Source organism: Durio zibethinus, chromosome 11 (genome assembly GCF_047325235.1).
Source record: "Durio zibethinus cultivar Kanyao isolate XHJ-2024 chromosome 11, ASM4732523v1, whole genome shotgun sequence".
Taxonomy (NCBI): domain Eukaryota; kingdom Viridiplantae; phylum Streptophyta; class Magnoliopsida; order Malvales; family Malvaceae; genus Durio; species Durio zibethinus.
Window position 1 is genome coordinate 22,553,564 of NC_143172.1, and position 25,224 is coordinate 22,578,787.

The window sequence follows — 25,224 nt, forward strand, 5'->3', positions numbered from 1 at the left end:
TAATAATAATTAATATTATTTATTTAATATATGTATTAAAAAATTATTTTTATCAAAATTAATTGTAATTATTTTATATTATAAAATTTTATATTTTCAAACTAATATTTATTGTAACAAATTCAAAAATAATTTATGTGATTACTCTTAATTCTTTTAATATATAATATACTCGTTTGATTTAAGTATATCAATTTTATTTTTTAATTCAAATATTTTTATATACTTTATACTATAAAAACAAATTTACCTATCAATTAATATTTTTTTAATTTAATAATTTAATTATATTTTATTAGAAAATAAAATATTACTAATATTTTACAAATTATTATATTTAATTAACATTGGAATTATTAATTTATATAGTTATTATAATGTGCATAATTATTTTAATACTTTCAAAAAAATAATATTTGATTTTTAGTAATACAAAATATAATAATTTTTAATTATTAAAAATTATTAATTTCTTTTATCAAATAAAGTGATTGAAAATTGCGAGTGATAAGACTAAGATCACATCGATGATAAAATTACAATGGTGATTTTAAAAATAATGCCAATACTACTTTAAGGTGTGTTTTGGATGATAAATTTTAAAAAGAGATTTCATTTATAAAAAGACTTTTAAAATTCTAAAATGGAATTACTTCTTTTGGAGAAATTTTAAAATAGAATTATTTTGTTCAATAAATAAAAATTAGAATTGTCAAAAATCATGAAATATGAATGAAGAATTTTAGAGGGTTCAAGTTCTCTTTTCAAATCCCACCTAAGGAGGTGGAATTTGTAAAATCCCTTAGTTTTATAGGAAGAAGTCAACTTTACCGGTATTTTCCTTTTGTACACAACTTTTATTTTCTTTAGTTTAATTAAAAAATTTATTAAAAAATTTATTTTTAATTTTTTATATTATTAGTAATATTTACACATTTTTACAAATATGATGGCATCATATTACATATATTTTTTAGTATTTTCTTTTATTTTATTTCTAATATCATTATTTTTCATCCTATCAAATTTTAATATTTAAAATTTTTTTCTAAAAAATAATTATCCAAACAATGCAATTACAAATTGTGTTATTTTGAATTAATGCATTTCAAAATATTAGCATTTCAAAGTTCTTCAAATTTTCAAAAATTTCTCATCTAAATGTACTCTTAATTTCAATAATTAAAATTCAAATCTTATTAAGCGTTAAAAAAAAAAAAAAGTAGGGATGAAACCATTAGTTAAGGTAATGAGCTATGATAATTGCTTGTTTTATGTTAATTTTTTGTATTTTGTGTCATAAGTTTAGAGAATAAAAATTAAAGGAGCATATAACTTATAATTACTGTAAAATTGTGTGAAGTTTATCAAAATTTTAAATTTTATATAAATTTCATACTTATAAGTGATTGATTCCTATATAATTTTTTATTATTAATATTGAACAATTATAAAATTATAATAAAAAATTATGGATAAAATACTCGCAAAAGTTAACTCCTTTCCTTGGCTTGAATCTCAAACTCCAAAAGACGGAATTTAACAAACTTTCGAGACGAAAGAAAGGTCTAACGCCCTGTTTGGTTTTAGAAAATTAATGCTATATATTCTATCTCCATTTTCATTTTTGTATATCATGGATAACATTAGGGTAATAGTTGTGCTCAAAAAAGAAAAATAAAAAAGAAGGGTTACATTTGGAAACTCGTGTTTCAATTTTCTAGAAAACTAAAATATTTTTTGAATTTCTTTTCAACTTTTAACTACATTTAGAAACGTTTTTTTTTTTTTCAAATTTACATGTGTTCAGAAACTTTAATTAAGTCTGATTTACCATGCGAGCTGATTAATTTCTCTACCAAGAAAGCAATCAATTTGGATGACATTCATTGGTTGGTCAGAGTAGGTAGTTTAAATAGGATTGTGGATTAAATCGTCGTACAAGTACATTTCGAGAAGAAAATTCCAGTGTGAATTCCCTTCGGAGAAATGTCCCTACGACTTCTTTCTTGTACTTGTATCGATGGGACCAAGAAGACTATAAAGGCATTCAACCAGATGGGTTGAAATTCTTCTTTATAAGAAAGAGTCTCTGTTGTACCAAAAAACTTTCATCATATTTGGTCATCAATGATCTAATCATATATTTTAATTATATATAAAATAGTGTTATTTATTGAATTTTTAATAATTTTATTAGGTAAAATCTTATAATTTTAGATATGAAATAAAACTCATATAAAAATTTTTAAAATAATGTGATTTAAAATTTTGACAAAAATTATATAAATTTTTTTTAAAATATAATTCATATTTAACTTATTAACATGAAATGTAACATTAAAGTTTTTATATTTTATACATATTTAATATAAAATAAATACGATATAAATGTATGAATTATTATAATTTTACTTATTTATAGCATATGATTAATTAGTATATGAAATTGCACTAGCTATACAGTGAACCATACTTTTTCTTTTATTTTATCTTGTCAACAATATGAAAAAGAACAAATATTTTCAGATTATACAATATTGCATTCAACAAAGGTTTATAAATCTTCGAAGAAATTATAAGAAGAAAATATAGGTAAACAAATGGTTTAAATTATATGTTTAGTCAAATTGTTTAGTAATTAATTAGCCACAATTTACATATATATATATAACCTTTTATCAAATCATTTCAGTTTAAAAACTTATTTCTCATTTTTTTTATACTTTTAAACTATTTCATAATCTCTATACTATTTCTTAATTCCCATGTCATCTTCATTCATTTTATTTATTGATTATTTCTCTTTCCCCCCTCCGTTCTCCTTTATATTCTATACTTTTCCCGCTTTATTTTTTTTTTTTTTATCTCTTTCTATTTTCTTCTTCCTCAAACCTGGCATTGAAGAAAGTTAAATTTGAGATTTTTTTGGTAAGTAAAAGTTTAGGACGAAGAGAGATTTTTTCATCGTTAAATATCTAATTAAAAATTAATTAGTAATAAATAAAGAATCTAAATATAAAATTATAAAAAATTTGATATTTATTAGATTTAAAAAAACTCCACTTTAACAAGTTTCCTAGACAAAAATAAAAAAGTCTATTATGTAATAGATTTAAAAAAGACAATAGAGAAAAAATCATTGTTTTGATATTATGTTAAATATTTAATTTAAAATTAATTAATAATGAATGAAGAGATTATAAAAAATTAAATATTTATTATATGTAAAATAATATCACTTTAACACCCATTTCAAAATTTACCGTACTAACTTTTTCTGTTTCTGATTTTTTTATTGTGGGTTTTGGTCATTGTTATGAGTTCAGAGTACTAATGAACGAGGGTTTGGAAGAATTTCTGAAGAATCTCTCGTTAACAACAGAAAAAGAAAAATAAAGGATATTTTTGGTTTTAGAAGTCAAATCAACGAGAGGTGAGTTTGCAGAGAGGATGCTCCTATAAGATTACTAATAATCTTCAAAATTAGTAAAATATAAAAAAGTTCGTTATTGCACATTTTAATTTTCATCTCAACATGATAATAGAAAACGAAAAATAACCCTATTTTGTTGTAATCTAGCAATATTTCTTGGGACCTTAATTTGTTCTCCATAGTTAGGAAAATTCATTAATTTCATGTCAAAATAAATATAATATACTGTATTTGTGCCAAAAAAATAATATACTATTTATTTCTTTCAAACACATTGATATAATAGAGTTTTGAACTCATGATCTTTAAACAAAAAAAAAAAAAAAGTTTTGAGAAAAAATGCATAACCATAGAAAAACCCATCAATAAAAGAAAAAAAATGTGTTGTGGAGGGGATAAGGTTGTGGGAGTGAATGTGATTATAGATTTTGGGTACGATATGCCAATGACTTGACAAAAAATTCAACATATTTAGAAATAAATTTAAAAATACAATGGTTAGGAAAATAAACTTTTAAATTATAATAATTTGATAAAAAAACCTTTTAAATTAAAATGAAGCATTTTAAAATGACAAAAAGTTTCTCACCTTCAAAAGGTTGTCGTCTTGAATTAATTAATTAATCTTATGAGGATTAATGTAATAACCAGAGGCGGAACGTTGTTGGGGACTGAGGGACCCTTTACTGTGGATGGTAGGGACAGTCAAATGAGAAGTTGCATTCAAACATATGTTCTATTTGGAGACTGAGGGACCCTTTATTTTGGACGCTAGGGACAGCCCAATGAAGCTACATTTAAACATATGTTCTATTAATAAGCCTAGTCATTGTAGCTCAAAAAGCTGACAGCTTATAAAACTGAAACCAACAATTGCAGAGATAACTTTCTTAATTTTTTTAAAATTTCATACGTTATTATCTATAGAAAAAAGAAACAAATTGGCCCTAACATTTTTTACTCTTTAATATAATAGCATGATGTGCTTCTTTATATGAGCAATGTTGAAGAACAATTGCATAAGCAGTTGTTTCTGGTACTCTCCAACCTTTTAATATGTATTATATTATATATACTAATTATTTTATACATTTTAATTTAATTTAATTAGTTCTCACATTAAATTCGTTATTTATTAATTTTACTTTTTATTTTTTATTTAATTTTAAACATTATAATTTATGAAAAAATTAAAATCACCTTATTATTTATCTATTTATTATATTCGCAATCATTATTCATGAATTCTTAAAATTAATAGATTTATAATAAATATTAAATCACATTCATGTACACTTAAAAAAACAAATTAACTTTTAGTTTTCTGAATAAGATTTCAAATTTTCAACTAAATACCAAAGGTTTATTGTTTTTTTAGCCTGCATTTATCTTTTTGTATTTTTATAACTTTTTTTATTTTTTTTATTTGATAAAATATCAAATAAATTATGTTAATTGATTGAAATTTTCATTGTTTTTTAAAATATGTATTTAATACATATTTGATAATCGTGAATATGAGAGTTGAATAGTCCAAAATTTTTAAAAAGATTTAAAAAAAATAATATATTTTTCTTAGGCACATATTATATCTCACATTAATTCTCAAATTTAAATAACGTAATAAATAAAAATATATAATTTTAATTGATCCCCTCCAAATTAAATATCAAGTTTCGTCACTGCTAGTAACCCAAGAAACAAAAAATTAAGGTTGTTTTCTTCTAAAACCAAAAATTAAGGTTGTAGTAGATTAAGTAATTAATCTAATTTAAGAGGATTGTAATAATCCAAGAAACTTTAAATCGCGAATTGACAATTGAGTGACATCCAATAACTTGGTGCATGCATGTAGGACGAAATGATAAAAATACATACAGCATGCGCCGCCAGGTAAGTCCTCGTCGTCTAATTTTTGATGAATGCATTATCTTTTTTACTTGAAAAAGGTTCTTTTTGTCTCGAGCCTTTGTTTACACGATCAAATAAAAAAAAAAAAAAATTCACTAATTCCACCGTATGAGATTTTTGCACTGCGTTTTACATTCTCATTACTTGATTGTATTTATTTAATTAATATAGTTATCTTAATAAGTGACATTTAATAATTTTAAAATTTAAATTTTAACACCTATAATTTTTTTTATTTCTAAATTACAACCTCTTTTGTATTAAAAAAACAATTAATAGATTTTCAGTGCTGGAGTCATTTTATAGCCCGGGCCACGTTCCCTTCAAGAAATATTTTTAAAAAAATTTTATTATGCAATTTTCTTTTAGATATATCTTTCGATATAAATTAATGCCTCCCAAAAATAATATATCTAGCACAAATTTTATATGTAAAATTTTAATTTATTAGATTTTTAACATTTTAAGAGTACCGATTTTTTCCATTTTAAATTAAAATTTATTTTTGTATACTCTTTTATCTCAAAAATTAAAATGATAAGTTTAAAGTTTTAATACGTTAGTATCCTTGAATAGTAAAGATAAAATGACAACACAAACAATATATATTTAGGTAAAATGAAAAGATTTCGATAAACTTTTATTTGTAAAATTCCCAACTAAAACGTAAGGTTATTAAAAAAAAAAATGGCAATTAAAACCAATATATTGATAGAACTTGTTGGATAAATTATTTATAAAAAAAAAAAAAAAACCTTTAACTAAAATGTAATCATCATAGTCTATTATTAATATTTTTATAATTTTAACAAACTATTAACAAGCTATAAGAGTCAAAACTATCCAATTGTTTCTCAAAGAAAATATATTGACAATTTTGAACACTAATATTTCTCGATTTTATGATGTGAATTATGTATATATAATATTATTTATTTAGTTATAATTAATACACGCCTATACATTTTATTGTAAAATATTAGATTTTCATACATTTCTTTTGCCATAAATGTAAAATTCCTAATTTCTCCACTACCAAATATGTATCCGATATGTCAAAGGTATGAATTGATATTGCCTGATTAGGGTGTATATATATTTGCGTGAATATATAACATAAATTATAATTAAAAATTCAATGAAATATGTCACGCTAGTGTCAAATGGACATTAACACAAAAGAAAATTAAACTCAAAAACCAAATACATAATCGAACATCCACATGGACGTCAACATTGCATTAAAATGGTAAATTTCATCATATTTTAATGATAGTTGGCAAAAATGAGTGAATTTAGAATATTTTTAAAATGTCATTGATCAAAAATTGAGTTTTAAAAATTATAGATGAAAATGAAATATTATACAAAGATCATGAATGTATGTTGTTAATCTACTCCAAAAGATTGATGTCCCTCAAAATTACCACTATGTTTGGTACGAAAGAAATAAAATTGAGGGGTGGAAAAAAGGTGAGGAAAGAAAAAAAAAAGATAAAGTGCACTTGTAATTCCAAATCTTTCATTTGGGTTTTATTTTGATCCTTAATCCTTAAATTGTTTTATGATAATCCTAAACCTGTTTAAAAGGGTGTCAATATGGTTCTTCCACAAAAAAAGAAAAAAAGAGAAAAAATTTAGATTTATTACTTTTTACGATCATACTAAAATATATTTATTAGAAAGAAAATAAAATTTAGAAAAGTTTTAGAAGGAAACGAAAGTATAATTTTTCCTTTGATTTTAAAAATTCAATTTAAAATTAGGTGCAAAATGGTAATTTATTTTCCTTCAAAATAATTATAAAAATTTTACTTTTTTTAATAAATACATTTAAGTATGATAGCAAAAAATAATAATTTGGGGTCCAATATCTTGATTTTATTTTCTTTCTTTATTTAATTTTATTAAATTTTATTTCCCCAATATTTATAAATTTTAATAAAAATATAAAATTAAATCTTATTAAAAGTAAAGTTAGAAATTATTTTTAACAAAAAGAAAGAAATAAAATATACCAAAATAATTTGAATATATTTATTCACAAAAAAATAAAATTTTAAAATGAAAACGAAAGTATCATTTTTTCCCTTGATTTTCAAACTCAACTTAAAATCAGAGGCAAAATGGTAACTTATTTTCCTTTGTAATAATTAATACAATTTTATTTTTTAATATATACATTTTATTATAATAGCAAAGAATAATAATTATGAATCCATTATCCTGATTCTATTTATTTTGTTTTATTTTACTAAATTTGATTCCCTAATGCTTACAAATTTTGATAAAAAATATAAAATTAAATCCAATTAAAAATAAAGTTAGAATTTATTTTTAACAAAAAAAAAAAAAAGAAATGAAACATACCCAAATAATTTCTATTCTCGGGTGGTTGGTATTTATTTTCTCAAAAAAACATGCTTATATAAACTAAAGGACTTAATTATTAAAGTTTAAATTATAGCTATAGTTTTAAACTTAAATAGTAAACGGGGCATTCTCATTTGCTAAACGATTTTAAATGAATAACTTATAATAAAATATTTCTTCAATAGATTATAGTAGTAAATAAGTTTGTTATATTAGATTAGTATAATTGTAGAGAGTTTCAATTTATATTGGAATAATTTATAGAAGTACTTTTTTAAATTATTAATTATCATTTAGTTCTATTTAATCAAGTGTTAAAACATTATTTGGATATGTTTCATTTTTTTCTTTTAAAAAAATTACTGGCTTTATTTGTAATAGGATTTAATTTTGCATTCTTTGATCAAAATTTATAAATATAAGGAAAACAAAATTTTGATGAAGTGACAATAAAGAAAGAAAATAAAATCATGGTGGACCCACAATATTACTTTTTGCTATCATACTAAAATGTATTTATTAGTAAGAAAATAAAATTTTTTAAATTATTAAGAAGAAAAATAAAATATCATTTTTCCCTAATTTTTAGTTGAATTTTGAAGACCAGGGGCAAAAATAATAGTTCTGTTTCATTTTTAAAAATTTTAAAAGTTTTATTTATTTTTCAATAAATATATTTTAGTATGATAGCAAAGAGTAATAATCATAGATTTATTACCTTAAGTTGTAATTTTATCTTATTTTTGTTAGAAATTTGTTTAAAGGATCATATTGACACCATTTTAACAGGTTTGAGAATATCATGTAACAATTTAAAATTTATAGATCAAAGTGAAACCTAAATAAAAAGTTTGAAATTATTAATGCACTCTACCCAAAAAAGGAAAGAGAAGAAGAAAATTTATTTTTCTTTCATTATGTTTACACTACAACACAAACTATATTTAGAGACAATTTTTTTGTCTCAAAATCATAATTTTTAAAGGCAAATATGATATAGTCGCCATAATTTAATATATTTGCCTCTATTTAATTTTTTAAGGGCAAATGTACAATTAATCTTTATATTTATCGATATTTGCCTTTAAAATTATTATTTTAGAGATAGATATATGAGTCTCATAGTCTTAAAAAAAATAAAAAGAAAAAGCATTTAAAAAAAAATTAATTTTAAGGGCACATTTTTCTTGATGGTTTAGATGACTGTCAAAATTTATCTGTTTCTTTTATTTTTTATTGATCAAAATGAAACTGCCATTAATGATTAACGCTTTGATGGTATTTTTACCTTTAATAATAATTAAACAAATCCATTTTCCCACATATCTTTCTTTTGATAATTTTTTTTCTCTCTCCCTTTCCCTCTCTTTTGCTTTATATTATTTTTTAAGAATTAAAAGATTCATGTTTTTGCTCTTTCAAAATTAAAATCAAAATCACAATCCTATTAAAATCAAAATCTCTTTCTTCAATCAGAACCAAAATCAAAATCTCTTTCTTAAATTAGATTTTATCTTTTTTATTTTTTCCTAATTTTTGAAAATTAAATTATCTTAATATTTCCTATTGTACTCCGAAGATTGTCATCTTCATCATAATCTCTATCATCATCATTTGTGGCTATCGCCCTCATTTCTTCAACTAAGTTTTATTTTTCTCTAAATACTACTTCCATATGGATTTTGATTTTTTTAGTTTTGATTTCTAATGTCCAATCGGCTAATAGTCACTTATTGTTTCAATCAAGCTCAAATACACAGAGATAAAACCTCCTCGAAAAAATCCCAATCAAAAAGTTTTGTTGAGGAGAAGAAAGTTCTGTTTTAGGCGAAGAGTTACTAAACAGAGTATCGGCCACTAAAGCTGTTGACGAAACGCTTGAAATAATGTAAACAACAAAACGATGACTCGTGAGTAGTTTTCATTGTTGTTTGATAATAAATGTTGCGCTTACTTGTAACAACGCTGATTTGATTTGGTAATAAACCAATTGGTACGAAGGAAGAAAAGAAAAGAGAAAGAAAAAGTCATAAATAAAATTATGAGATACAAGAACAATTTTACTATAGGTTAAAGTTAAATTTTGTTGCTATACTTTGAGTTGGTTGAATTTTTCTACTTTCATTTTTAGACCAAAGCAAAAAAAATAAAAATAAAAAGAATAATAAAATATTTCATTAATATATTTAAAATAAATTTTGAATAAAATAAAAAAAAATGATGTAGATATCCCACACATAATAAAAATTTACACGTGGAGTGCCACATTAAAATTAATTATTATTTGTTTTTATGAAATTTTATGCTAAAATAAATATTTTCTTAATATTAAATTTAAAAAAAAACTAATTTTAAGACATTATTTCTTATGTCAGTAATTCTCTTTCCAAACGAACGTCAATTAGTGAAAAAAAAATTTAAAGAGAATACTAATGATACCGATTGACATTCCATATTATTGTTTAAGTTCATACATTTAGATTAATTTTAATAGTGTGATATAAAGTTTTTTTATTATATGAAAATATTAAGTTTTTAATTCTTTGAACTTATGTGATATATTTTACTATTGCTTGTAGAGTTAATTTCTTTAATTGCGATTCAGAAGTTAACTCTGATCATATTTCTTTGAATTTCGAATAAAACATTTTCTAAAATAATTTCAAAAATTTTATATGAAAATAATTTTTTGTACTTTTTAAACTTTTTATAAATCTGTTATTATATTTGATATTTCTAGAAGTATTTGACATTATGTGTTTTAATGAAATTAATTTTAAGTTATAATAGATTTTAAATAAAATAGTGTAAACAAATATTATCTAATAATTTGCTCTCACTTTATATAAATCCTGGAATTGTCTCTCGATATTGCCCATGTTCATCCAGATAGTTTTTTAAAAGAAATAAAACAATATTTTTATTTAATTTGTAAAATTTATAATGTTAAAACATAAATAACTTAAAATATCTCTAATATTTACACTAAATATTTTATATATTTACCTTTTATATAAGATAAATTATATAATACATATAAATAAAATAATGAGAAGGGATCAACTTATATAATGTAAAACTGATAAAGTTTTATATATTTTTTTAACTATTGATTTTAATAGATTTAAGGGATGTGAGAGACAAATAAAAAATAAAAAATAATAATTTAATCTCATTTTTTGAATATAATAAAATCAATTATTAAAAAAATATATAAATTTTTTTTATTTTACCCTCATCATAAATAATATATATATATATAATTAATAATATCTTTTAAAGGGATCTCTTTTTTTTTTTTTTTCCTCAAGTCCATATAGTTATTATTTTTGTACTAACTCTTTCAAATAGAAATTCGAGCATGGATGGTAATCCAATTCTTAAACAAATGATATGACTTCAAAATTTTAAATCTGTTGTGTTGATGGTGCTTCTGAATGGAGATCAGCTGGTTGGTGAGTTAGATTGGATTGAATCTATAACAAAAAAATATGGTTAAAAGGTGTCAAAGTTTGTTCTTGAGAACTCGTTCCAACCTCAAGTCAGTTAAGTGCTTTACGTTTTTTCGGAGGTAGGAGATTAGGTATAAAAAGTATGATGAAAGCTTAAAGATGAAGGGTTCAGAATGTGCATTAAGATCTCTTTTTTATCGTATATAACAAACAATGGATGGTGACATGACCAAAATCAAAGACAATTGATGAGAAGTATATATGAAACTCGATGAGGGTTTATGTAAGTAAATGTAAATTATATTTAATAATTCAAACAAATTAAAGGTAAATTAGTCTGCTGTGAGATGATATGTTGATATAACTTCAATTAGGGTAATTGGACGAGCTATCTCCATAGACGAGGAAATCCTAGAAGGTAAGCCCATACTATGGTGATGAGCTTGGGCGTTGATCTTCCTTAATGTTTGATCGACAATCATACATTTGCTAATTTGATTAATATAAAAATTGCCATTGCACAACAAATAATTACTTCAAATACAAGTTTGAATTCACGATTGCATTAATTGTCAAATTTTTTTTTTCTCTTTCAGCCTAATATTCTTTTATATTTTTGTAGTAGTAAAAGTTATCTTTAAACGAATTGAATTCTAAATTGCGGTAGTCAAATTTAAATTCTGTGCATTTTTATTCTTCTATAAGGTCAACACAATTTTTTTCCTCTTAGTCATATTGATTATGAAAGGACGAAATTACATGTTCAATCTGTGCACACGATTTGCAAATTTGAAAGAAAGAAAAAAAAGCCATATTATATTGGCAGTGTTAATTATACTTTTAATACTTAAATTTTGAAAAAAATATATAAAATGGCATGTAAAAAATAAAAAATACAATTGACATATTAAATTTTTAAATAGTATATTATTTTAATCCAAATTCTAATAATGTTAACTTAATCCATCTATAAGATATTTAACAAATATAATTTATCATATGTACATTTTTTGTTATATACAAGTCTTAAATATTTTGCAAAAACATCATACGGATATTATGTAACAAATAATAATTGATTAATCTAAGCAATTTTTAAGGGTTCAAATAAAAAATATATTTTTTAATTTATATTAAAAATTATATTGATAGTATGTCTAATGAATACATAATATAATAATATTTATTAAACTCAACATATATAAGTTGAAATAGTTAATTAAATTAAAGTTTGGATTAATATGATATATAAATTTGAAAGTTTATAGTATAAATTCTATATTTTATTTTTTAAAATATCAATTTATATATTTTTTTCAAACTTCAAATACAAAAAAATATAATTAATCATTGGCAAAAGTACTTTCAAATTTCCACTTTTTCATCATTAAATCTTTAATCAAGTAATAAATAATTCGGAGGAGTGCAGGATTCTAAAAGATGGGTAAAAATAAAACAATTAAAATAAATTGAAATAATGAAATATTGATTAATAATAAAAATTTGAAAATGAAATACTAATTAATGTTGGTTAGCAAGTAAATTAACAACAAAAATCAATTAGAAGTGGTACAAAAATATGGTCGGTGAAAGCGCGGGGAAATGGAAATTGAGGGGCAGGCGCAGGGATAGGGGCAGGGGCAGGGGCAGAGCAGTCAAAAGGTCAAGGGTCGCTTAACATGAGAGCCAGCCCACCTATTGAGACAGGAAAAACATTTGTTTATTTAATTGTTAATTTTCACAACGCTTATGTTAAGGAAGGGAATTTTAATCTGAAAAGGACAATAATGTGCAGAGTGGGTCCTCACTGCTATTTTGACAACACAAAAACTGACCAGAGAAGAGAGATCGGACCAGGCCTTTTTCTGGGAGATTTCGTTTCTACTCGTTTCTTATCTTTTTTCTGTTTTTTGAAGAATGGAATTATATACAGTTTACACTATCCACAAAGCTAGCTAATCAGTATAAAATATCTGCTCTGCATTTTGACCTCAAAGCTTTTAATCCCCAAAATTATCATCACCCTTTGGCTTGTGTGATATATATATATTTGTCTTTGCGTGGCTGGGGATTGGAGGGGAAAGGAAGAGGAATAGCAAGATGAAGAAGAACACCGGCGGTGGTGACTCGAGTTCAAAACCTGATAGGAAAACCATCGAGAGGAACCGCAGAATTCATATGAAAACTTTGTGCTTTAAACTTGCCTCTCTTATTCCTCATCACCACTCCAAACCCTCTAAGGTATTTTATATATACACAGTTATTCTCTCCTTTCTTTCTTTCTCATCCGCCATGAGTGGTACTTGATTGCATATTTCTGGGTTGCTTAATTTGGACTTTGGAGTCACTTATTTTTTCCCTTCGTAACAAAGATGATTTCTCTTCAACATTTTCTTTATCTATTGATGTTGATTATAAAGTATAAACTAATAGCTCTTACCTCTAAAATCAAAGAGAGTGAGACTGGTAATCCATATTATCGGTACTAATACTGGTACTTATGAAGGAAGCTCCAAAATGTCACATTCATGGCGTCTTATCTTAACTTCAGTTTCCTCGATTCTGGAGGTGTTACCCACCTCTTACCTCTGAAACCATAGAGAGCGAGACGGGTAACACGGAGACCCTTAACAGGAATTCTGTACATAGTATGGACAACCTTTACTTTCCAGATCCTTTGTCATCAATTGTCTTGTTCATTTATGTCCTTTAGTTTGTGGGTATTATTGGTTGTGGAAATGAACTTATTTTTAGTTTTCATTACAGGACGAAGTAAGAAACGAATTTCTCTTGTCTTACTCAGATATCTTTCATTCAATCTTGCTTTGTTCCTATCGTACCCTGTTTGTCCACGTCATAACTCGATTTTTGTGCTATCATTTACCAAAAAGGTTAACTATATGGTAATAATTACAATATTTTTAAATTTGTTTGGTATTTGTGATTTTCAGGAAATTGTATCACAACAAGACCAGCTTGATCTTGCAGCTGCCTACATAAAGCATTTAAGAGAGAAGATAGAGAAGTTAAAGGCGATCAAAGAACAAGCCATGAAATCAAAAGAAGCAAGCAGTAGCATAATGAATACAACTGCATCGGTTGGTTTAAGTTTGCCTGTGGTTGAGTTAAGAGACTTTGGATCCAGCATTGAAGTGATTTTAATAACTGGATTGAACAAAAACTTCATGCTATATGAAGTTATTAGCATTCTTGAGCAAGAAGGGGCTGAAGTTGTAAGTGCGAGCTTTTCCACCGTGGGTGGCAAGATTTTTCACACCCTTCATGCTCAGGTGAGTACTTAATCGAATTAATTAATTCTACTTTAATTATTTATTTTTTAGTCTCAATAATTGCTAACCTAAAATTTCTTCATTTGTTAAATTTGCAGGCTAAAATTTCTAGAGTTGGTGTAGAGACTGCAAGGGTGTATCAGAGATTGCAAGAACTGATTAGCTATTATTGATTTGTATGAGGACGTAGTGTAATTGTATTGCAAGTGCGTCATGCAGACCTTGATTTGGAACTTGAAGTTCTGGATTAAGAAATATCTGAATCCAATTAGATAATTACTAGTGTATTATTAAAAAAATATAAACAACTATCAATAGATATCTAAGACGAGGATAAAATTTTCAGCTGCTACTGAGAGACGAGGAGCCAAGAGAGAAGCTGGTGTTAAGGCTTGAAGGCATCCACTTCAGCCAAAAACTAAAGAAAATTTAGGCCAGGGGACCAATTCATAGTTGGATGTCAACTTCCCCAATGGCAGTCGAATGAGTTTTTTGTTTCTCTTTTTTTGTTGGCCTGCCCTCAATTCAATGTACATAAATTAGTTATTAGTAAATCTATACCTATTTTCTTGATAGTGTACGACTGTCTTAAAATAATTATTACAAATCCCCTCTTCATCGATGCAGTTACCTAATTTATAGTTTCTTGATTATGTAATGATCTGTCTTAGACTTTGTTTCGTACATAGGAATGAAATGAATGTAATGATTGTGCTATATACACAATAGGAAAGAGATTATGAAATTTGTCAAAGATTGAATAAGTTGTTTCATATTCATATGAAGCAAGACTTTAATGCAAATTTCATCCCAACTGTGAGCTTTTATGTAATTTTTTATTTACATACATAACTTGTTAAAATATTTTAAATTCATCAATTTTCTCAATTATTGTTAAAACTTAACGGTCTCTTTCGATAGTAATTGCAGTCCAAAAAAATCAAAAGGATCAATAAATTACGTTGACATCCAAGTGTATTTGCGCCCATATATTTTTGCCACTCATAAAAATTCATGTTGTAAGGATTATGCCATTCAGCAACACATAGATGGCATTGAAGTAACAAATTTCAATGGATTTTAATAATCATTGATGAAATGGATGGATATTTAAAAAAAACTTTAAAATATTACACGAGTTCAAAAATTAAATTTTAATGTAATTTCTGCATCGAGACTTCTACTGGTGTAGACATCTTTGTTGTCCAAAAAATCTAAATTATGGTGATAGCATTATTATTGTTCAAAAGAACGTTATATAGTGGTTCATGCATCGTGTAGAGCATCAGATGCATGCATCGTCAAGATTAACTTGCAGCTCAACTATTTTCAAAAGGAAAAAAAAAAAAAAGTACTTTCATCCCAAAGCCCTTTTTATTATTTGGTATCATCAAAACTTTTTTTTTACAAAAGAATAGTAGGGCAGAAATAAAAAAATTATAAATTTGAAATTTAAATTTAGTATTTGTTGGATATTATCTCTTAAAAAGTGATTATATGAGCTAATTAAATTAAAATTTGAATTCATCAAAACTCTCTTTTAATCCTTACATCAATATTTCAAAATGGTATATGGAATGCATAAATGCTTTACTTTTAGCAAAACTCCTTTTTCTTTACATGGTCTTTGTGTTAATTTGTTTTTGAAATTAATGATATACACACAAACTCTCTTACTTTTGGAAGAAATACATAAATTTTTTGTTTTAACTTTTTTTATATTAGTTATTTAAATGAAAATATTTTCCAAATTAATTATCATAACTTCGTAAAATTAAAAATAAAATTTAACTTGTTCATTATTTCGCAATTCTCATATATTTGGATATATATATATATATATATATATATATTTATAAATATGAATAGATTCTTTTTGTAGATATTGAAGAAACTAGTTAAGACCTAAGATTGAATCTTTCTTTCTTTCTTTCTTTTTTGTTATATTAAACTGGGATTGAATCTTTCTTCATTGACTTTCTTGACTTCATTCATCCAATGGTATTAAGTAATATAATTTATAAACACTTTGCTAAGGAAAGTCAATTAGAGACCACCGAGTTAACTATTGGAATTCATGCATCTTATGTTCACTTGAAAATACATATAAATAATAAAAACAATACTAAAGTCCCAAAGACCAAAAATGTTAGGTAGTGATCGAAGTAGTAAAAGTTAACCAGACACCGGTTCATTGCTTTAGACGACTGAGACTGGGAGGAGACCAATCAAACCCGTTTTTCTTAAAAGATGAACGCACGTAAACAAAGTCTATTTAAACAATACATATAGCTGAACGCGTCAAATTGTTATTAAAATAAGCAAGAAAGACAAAAAAAAAAAAAAAAAAACAGTAACATAGCATGTGTTTAAAATTGAATTCAATGTTGAATTTGTCAGAGGCGTTCAAAATTATCCTATATGTTAACTATCTTCATGGATAGATGTTTATATTATATATATTACAACCGTAGATTCTTCTTCATCTTCTTCTTAAATCCTATTTAATTCCTAGGAGCTATCAACTTGAAAATGAAAGGAATCATTGGACTCATTTTGTGATCGATGTTCAAAAATTCAAAAACAAATTTTCTTCCTACAATCATAAAATTGCTAAACTACCCTTGTCTTGTAAATATTTCCTCTTTTACACAACAAAGTTTAAAATACATTTTAAATTAATTATATATTTTTACAAAATTACCCTTTAGAAAAAAGAAAATACATGATTATAATTACGAATAACAAGAGAAAACAAGAATAATTTTCTTTATTTTTTAAACAAATATTAATCGATGGACAACTAAAGATATGTAGAGAAAATATTATTTACATAACAAAAGATTTTGAATATATTTGATATATAAGATTATGATAAGATAGGATAAATGATATTATAAATAAGATTAGATTAAATAATATCATCTTATCTTATATTTGATATATAAGAATATATTAAAATAGAATAATTTATTTATTGATCAAAATTGTCTTGTCTTAAAATTTATATAATTTAAATTATTAATATAACTTTTAAGGATATAACATGATATATAAATTTAATCTAATGAATTAAAAATAATCCTCTCGACTTTGAGAGAATTGAATCATCTTATATTAAAAGGATAATTAATACTCCTTCTAATCCTCTTTATTTCTTTAAGTACAAATCAAATATAATATAATATGATTATCATCATATCTTATTAATTATCTCATGTACCAAACATGACCTTTATTCTTTATTTATTATTCATTTTTTCATTCATTTTAAACCTCAAGAGAAATATTTAAAATGAAATTTTGGCATATAGTTTTAGAATTTAAATGTCTGTCCTTTGGCATATATGATAATATCTCATTCTTTTATTTTGAATAATAAAATTATTAATTTCTAGATTTGATAATTTTAAATATAATATAATGATATATTACGATGACACGATATAAAAATAATATAAATTATATTTTTTATTATTCAAAAAGATAAAACCATTTGAATCTAGATTTTAAATTGGTTCATGTAATCATATATAAAAATTAGTATATAAGTTTAAAATTTAAATATCAATATTTGCGTATCTTAATTTATCTTTGAGACTGTAATTTATTTTTATACAAAAAATGAGATAAGTCCCTTATTTTTTTTTACAAGGAAAGCCACAATTTAGTTGAATAAATGCCATTTCTTACTAAATGACAAATCTTAAGAATAATTGAATAAATTAATTGAGTTAAAATTTGAATTTCAGATAAATCTTCTTGACTGCTATATAAGGGTCCTAATTTGATTTCTTCATATTTACTAAATAAAAATATATGATATAAGGAGACTAGTACAAGTCGTAATGACAATGAGATGATAACGATGGTTAATTTGAATGTGGACGAAGAGTTCCAGCATCAGTGGATATGGCAAAGGAAGGTTCCGTTCCCATCCAAAATAGCGGGCGGCTGTACACTTAACTTTACATGCTAAGTTAAGTTCTTGACGATCAATTAACTAGCAAACAACCCTCCAGCGTGTTTTACACATTTCAAAATAATTTCTCTCTAATAACAAAAGCAATTACTTACAAATATCCTTCTTTTCTAATTTCTTCAGTTGTATAAAAATTCAAAAGGCACTGCCAAGATGATTTTAAATAATACAAGCGAGGGGATATTTTTAAAATGCTTACGCTTTTGAAGGAGAATGTTTAACAGACTTTTTTTTTTTTTTTAAGAATCTCATTGCAGAATTATTATTATTGTTATTATTGTATTTTTTTTTACCAAATTATTATTATTAAGGTAATTATTAATTATTAGCAAACAAAAGAAAGAGCCGTGGTTCGAAAATTATAAGTGGCGCGTGGTTTTTCCCCCTTTGTTTTGTTTCCTTTTCAAAACAATAATTAGTTTAGTGAAAAAGAAAAACTAAAAGTTACGGAAAGTACAAACATAAAATGATACCATGAAAATAAACGTGTTCATTAATTGAGTTGGGTCAGAGGCCTTTTTTTTTTTTTTTTTTTTTTAAGACTCGACTCAATTTGTCTAGTTAAATTCAGATTATCTAAATTTATTAATAAATTATTTTTATATTAATATTTTGATTTTTTAAACATATTTAGAAATCAAAGTTAAAAATTAATTATTTTACAATAAATATCTTAAAAATAAATCAAATCCGCGATTGAAAATTATTATCTATGAGCCGACCTATGAATAATAATACTTAAAAGCAATTTTAATATATAATGGCTCACTCGGGTTGATTTTTTTGTTATTTTTTATTTTTAATATAAAATAACAAAAAAATTAATACACACTGAATATTATTAAAATATTAAATTTTTTTTAAAAAGTTAAACATAGTATTTAATTTATTGTGATTATTGCTTTTGTTATTGATTTTTTCTGCTATGTTAAGAGTGTTATAATTTTTTTAATTATTTAATCAATTGTATGATTTTTTTAATTATTTTATAAAATTTAAAAAATTTATCGTTGCATACAACTTTAAAAATCATTATCATTATTTTTTATTTAGATATAATTTATTATTTAATTAAATTTATTTTATTTTAAAGAGAAGTTTGAAACTTGATTGATATTTTTAAAAAGTAGATTTTAATATACAAAATCAAAGTGGATAGCACTCACAATGCCTACCAAAAAATGATACCAAAAGTCTAAAAAAAAAAAAAACTTTACCAAATAGTTTAATATTAAAAATTATTCTTAAATTATTTTAATATATTGATAATAATTTAAAAACATTTCCTTACCTTAGAAGTATTTAAAAAAATTATCTATCATTGCTCGAAGAGGTTTCATAGTTAGATTAATTTAATTTTTATAGAAAAAGATTTATTCATGACAAATAAAGTTTTTTTTTAAGAATCTTAATGTCAAAATTTTTTTTAAAATTCTTTAATATGTTGATAAAATTTTAAAAAAAATTTCTCACTTAAGAATTTATATAAAAATTATTATTTGCAACGTTTTTAGTTTCATTATCAGAGATTTAAAATTATTTTTCATTTATCAATTTTTATTTTTCAAAAAATATATTTTAATATATTGGTAAGATCTTTTATCTAAAAAAATATTTTAATATATTGGTGAAATTTCATGAGAATTATTTTTTTTAAATTAATAAGAATTTTCAATATATTGATAAAATCTTATTTTTAGACTTTTGAAAATAAAAAAACTCTTTGATATGTTGGTAAGATTTAATTTTGAGATTTAAATCCTATTTTATGAATTTATTATAAAACTTAGTTTAAATATATATATATATATATATAAAGGAAAAACAACTAAGTGAGATAAATAATATACAAATAAACCAAAAACAAAAATTACCAAATGAATTGGACTAAACGCTCAATATAATCCAAGACAATTATCAATCCCACTCCACGTCTGGACAGATTGATTGGGCTAAAGCCAAAATAGTCCAAGACAAATTTAAACTTACTACACATTTGGGCTAGTGAGAAACCAAGCCCAGTTAACTCAAATCTAATAAACTATTTTAATCGTCCTTTTCCTCTGTTAGTCAGTACTCAAGGCCCTCCCTTCGTCTTTTTCAATGCAACTTATTTTCCCCTTTCCCCTAGGTCCAGCAGCGCCACCTTCAATCTTTTCACCAGCAGCTCTCTTCTATCGCCAACGGATTCCACGCTTCAACCTTTCTTTTCCTTATCCTTCTTCCAACCCCCTTTTTTTTTCTTGGATCAAGAATCTAAAAGGAAACTGAAACCTTATATCAAAAAATCTAAAGCCTTAAGCCATTGTTACTTCCACTGATCTGCCATCGTTTCCAGCCTTCCTTCCTTTGGATCACCAAAACACTTCCAAATCTCGAACCAAAACATTAAACAGACCCGAATTGCCTAAAATTTTTTACTTTCAAATTCCCTCTATGTCTCTTTTGGTTGTCCTGACGCGGATGGTAATGTGAGTGACTTGGTTCTTGCTGTTTTGGGTTGGTTTGGATATGGGGTTATATTGCGGCTGTGTATTTGTGATTTCTGCTAAGGGAATTGGGGCTGAATGGAGTTGACAGGTAAGGCATTCGGTGAGTAGTTTGCAAGTGTGTGTTTTCGGAATTTCTTACAGTAGTTTCTAGTGGTTGAAAGGTTTAAGCTGGGGATGTGGGTAATGGTCGTTGTACAGGGAAATGGTAGGCTAAGATAAGTGGTGGTGTTTCGGCTCTCTGATAGGTGATGATAGTAGCGATAGGAGGCTTTGTGATGCTGAGTATGGTTGAGCTACGATGGAGTGAGGTGGAAAATTGAGTGAAGATGGTGATCGAGAACTGAGCTCTCTCTTTGCTTCAATTCATGGGTTTATATAGGATCAACAGCCTCTCTAAAATAAAAGTTTGATATCAAATTGAACTGCCAAAGCTACGCATTATTATCAAAATTTTATCTTCAACTCTCAAAATTATCACAACCTTGACAAGCCTTTATCTCCTTGATTTTTTTAAAAAAATGTTTAGTTTTTCTTTCTTTTTTTTTTTTTTTTTTTTTTTATAAATATATGGCCGAAGATAAGAAAACAAGATAAATATAATTAAATAAAATAAATATAATCAAAGATATGAATAATAATAAAAATAAAATAAACAGGATAAATAGAAAAATACAGATAAATACAATAAAATAAAATAAAAAATCTAAAATTTGACAATTAAGCTTGAAACGAGTATGAATTTAGTTAGTTTGGATCCCAAACTAAATATGATCTCTATAATCCTTTTTGTGAAAACAAAGAAAAATAAGAACAATTAAAAATTATATTCTTTAATGAAACAATTTTAGTATTTTATGTATTTAAAAATTCTATTTATTATTATATGTTTTTAGGTTTGTAATCTTTTATTTATTATAAATAATAAATGAAAACGGTTTCTTTGATAATCAATTTAGCATTACAACTGGATTGTGTCTTGTATTTATTATTATTGGTGCCGTTTAAGTTATTGTTGATTATTGATATTTTATATTTTATTTATATAATTTTTAATGGAAAATATTTATTTAAAAAACAAAAAGGTAAATTTAAAAGAGAGAAAATAAAAAAGAAAAATCTTAATTATCTATTTTTTAAAATTTTCTCCTTTTTTTTATAACTTTTTTAGAGAAATATTTTTTAAATGATATGAAAAATTAATAATAAGTGTTAATATGATTTTGTTCAAGAACTTAATCGTTAAATAATATTAAAAAAATATCATTATCTTTTTTTATTAAGTGTGATTAATCACTTAAAAAAATTTACTTTTTTAATTAAATCTTAAATGTGATTAACACCTCATAGCGTTTATTTTAAAATTAATATCAATTAATCATGCATTATCATTTGTTTTATAATTTTGATATTTTAAAATAATTTTCCTTAGCTCATTTTTATTGTCACAATTTTGTTCTTTTTTTTCTTAAATGCATTTCTTCGTTTTTTTTTTAATTTTTCATTTTTTTAAAAATAAATATGATTGTTATTTCTATTTGAAAAATGAACTAGAACCTTATTATTGAAAAGCTATCAAAATGTTCCAATATGCTGAAAATATTAGAAGAAATTTTCTTAGTTGAGATTTCTTAAAAATCATTACTCAGATTTTTTTTAAAATCTCATTTTCGAAGGCTCGAGTTTATTTTCTTGTGATCAAGTGATGCACATGAGATGCAAATAATAAAACATAATATTCATGTCCAAATATGCTTGCCTTTATTTGTTTATTTATTTATTTTACAAAAATGTTTGTTTATTAATTTTTTATTTTTTATTTTTATTATTTTAATCATTTGTTTATGAATTAAAAGGAAAAAAGGTTTTTTTTGTATTAAAATTTTTTGTAAATGCCCTAATACATTGGTGGTATTTAAAAAAATCTTTTCATTAAAAGATTGTTTTTGAATCATTACTTGGAGTTTTTTAGAATCTCATACTCGGAAAGATTTTCCCTTTTTTTTTCCTTTTAAATTTTGACAAAATATAAATTAATTAAATTTATCTTTTTTTGAAATTTTAGATTTTATTATTTATTTTTATCAACATTTATTTTTTAAAAAAACAAAATATTTATTTTAGGAATCTAACATTTAAACATGCATTAAAAAAATTTATCAACAAATAAATTAACAACTTAATAAAAAAATATAAAATATAAATTACAAAAAAGCAAGTTAATGCTAAACCTGATGATTCGTGTGTTTACATTGTGTAAATTATTGAAATTTGTGTATTTGTGTCATTTTTTATAAGAAAATTAAGTGTCATAATTTTGTATCGATACAAAAACATAAAATATATTATTTTGGTTTTGTTAAATCCATATATAGTTACTATTAAAATTTTAGCCCATGTCACATTTGTATTTTTTTTCCTTATTGTGTTTGTATTATATCATAATGTCTTATTTTAAATTGTTAGATCTAATTAACATTGGTCAAAGATGTACTTAAAGTTGGTCAAATGATTGGTCAATGAATAGTCAACTAGTGCAAAAAACGGGTTGGACAAGGGTAATGGGTTGTGTTGAGTTGCGAATTGAAAGGTCTGGTCAACGGGTTCAAATTTGCCTCGATTTTTACACTATAAAATATAAAAAAAAATTTTACTTCATTTTTTATCTCTTATTTGAAAGAGCTTCTTTTTCTAAAACTAAACACTCAACTAGTAAACCCATTGAACCCAAAATCTGGCTGATGACCTCCATTTGCGTTGTTGTCCACCGTCATTGGCCACTATTAATTGATGTCGAAAATCTCCTATAAACACCAAAATGTTCTTCTTACTTTCCTTTTCCCATTTTTTCATTTTGATTTTCTTAAATTTTGTCCTAGATCTAAGTCAAAATCCTTGATTGTTAATACCAAAAATCTTTCCTTCCACCATTCAAAACACCTACGCCTCTCACCATGTCTTTCCTTGAAGTGTAATCGTCCTTCTTACCAAAAATCCAGCTTCAAAGCTTTCTAAAACACCCAAAATTGAAATTCCCTTCTCTTCATTTTGTAGTTTTGGTTTTTTTTTTTTTTCTATTTGGTTTTGTTGTTGTTGTTATTATTGTGTATTTAATTGTTTTGTTTTATTTATTTTTTACCATGTAGTAATGGTGTTGGGATGGTCTTTGTTAGGCTTAGTGATGACAGTTTTGGTTTGGTGATTTTCGGTGAAAGTAGGTATTAAAAAAATGAACAAAAGTTACAAAACTAACAAGAACGCTACTAAGAAGGAATGCTATTATTCTTCATGAATCAAGTGACATCTAGACTACACCTTGGAATGGATATATATAGACTTCACATTCTAACGATACAAAGCTATACTGATCAGAATAAAACTAACCAGTTAACTCTTAATAGGACTCTACCTCCTAATAATACTTAATAAACTAACAAAGTCCAACAGTAAAGAAAAAATAATTGCAAAAACTAGCCTAAAAACACTTAAGGACTCTTAACATAGTCTGGAAGATTATTGAAATAACATAATGATAAAATAAGGTCCAAAAACATGCACTAATTTTAGCACTCCCCTTTTGTGCATGCTTATTATCAATAACTCCAAGTGTAGCTCTAAAGATTTCAAACATTGACTTTGTTAGAACTTTTGTAAAATATTTGCAACTTGCTCATTTGTTCCAACACCTTTCAACTTTATCTTTTGACTTAACACTTATTCTCTGACAAAATGATGATGAACTTTAATATGCTTTGTCCTTGCATGAAATACAGGATTTGAAGCAAGTTTGATAGCACTTTCATTATCACAATAAATTTGCACTGCATAGTTAGCTTCAGAAAAAAAATCTCCCACTAGACGTTTAAGCCAAATACATTCTTATGTAGCCGTGGTTGCTACTGTATATTCTATTTTAATGCTTGACAAAAAACTATTGACTACTTCTTACTACACCAAGAATTACAGCTGAACCAACATTGAAGCAATAGCCCGATGTTGACTGATGATCATTTACATTCCTAACCCAATCTGTCTCAGTATAGCTGCTTAAGAGAAATAGTTTTCTTGTACATAAGACCATAATTAAAAGTTTCCTTGATATAATGTAGCATTCTTTTAGCAGCACCTAAATGAGAAACTCTAGGATCCTGCATAAACTGAGATATAACACCAACAAAATATGTAATATCAGGTCTTGTAATAGTTAAGTAGATCAAACTTTCAACAAGTTGTCCAAATTTTCTTGAATTTGTCAACAACTTTCCTTTCTTTTTCTTCAGCTTCAAATATG

The 25,224-nt window shown here is 24.6% G+C and overlaps 1 protein-coding gene across 1 annotated transcript; it reads left to right on the forward strand.

Annotated features, from left to right (window-relative positions):
- Nucleotides 1–13,105: 13,105 nt before the first annotated feature.
- Nucleotides 13,106–15,037, forward strand: LOC111289922 (transcription factor bHLH162-like). The gene is made up of 3 exons (XM_022881285.2): nt 13,106–13,413; nt 14,124–14,462; nt 14,561–15,037. Exons 1-3 carry the CDS (start codon nt 13,273–13,275, stop codon nt 14,633–14,635), a joined length of 555 nt encoding a protein of 184 aa, XP_022737020.1. The 5' UTR covers nt 13,106–13,272; the 3' UTR covers nt 14,636–15,037.
- Nucleotides 15,038–25,224: the final 10,187 nt, after the last annotated feature.

What these genes read in the sequence shown, in the direction of transcription:
- LOC111289922 (XM_022881285.2), top strand. Translation starts at nt 13,273, where the DNA reads ATGAAGAAGAACACCGGCGGTGGTGACTCGAGTTCAAAACCTGATAGG. An exon ending in ACCACTCCAAACCCTCTAAG is followed by an intron (nt 13,414 to 14,123) that starts GTATTTTATATA and finishes TGTGATTTTCAG; the next exon opens with GAAATTGTATCACAACAAGA. An exon ending in TTCACACCCTTCATGCTCAG is followed by an intron (nt 14,463 to 14,560) that starts GTGAGTACTTAA and finishes TTAAATTTGCAG; the next exon opens with GCTAAAATTTCTAGAGTTGG.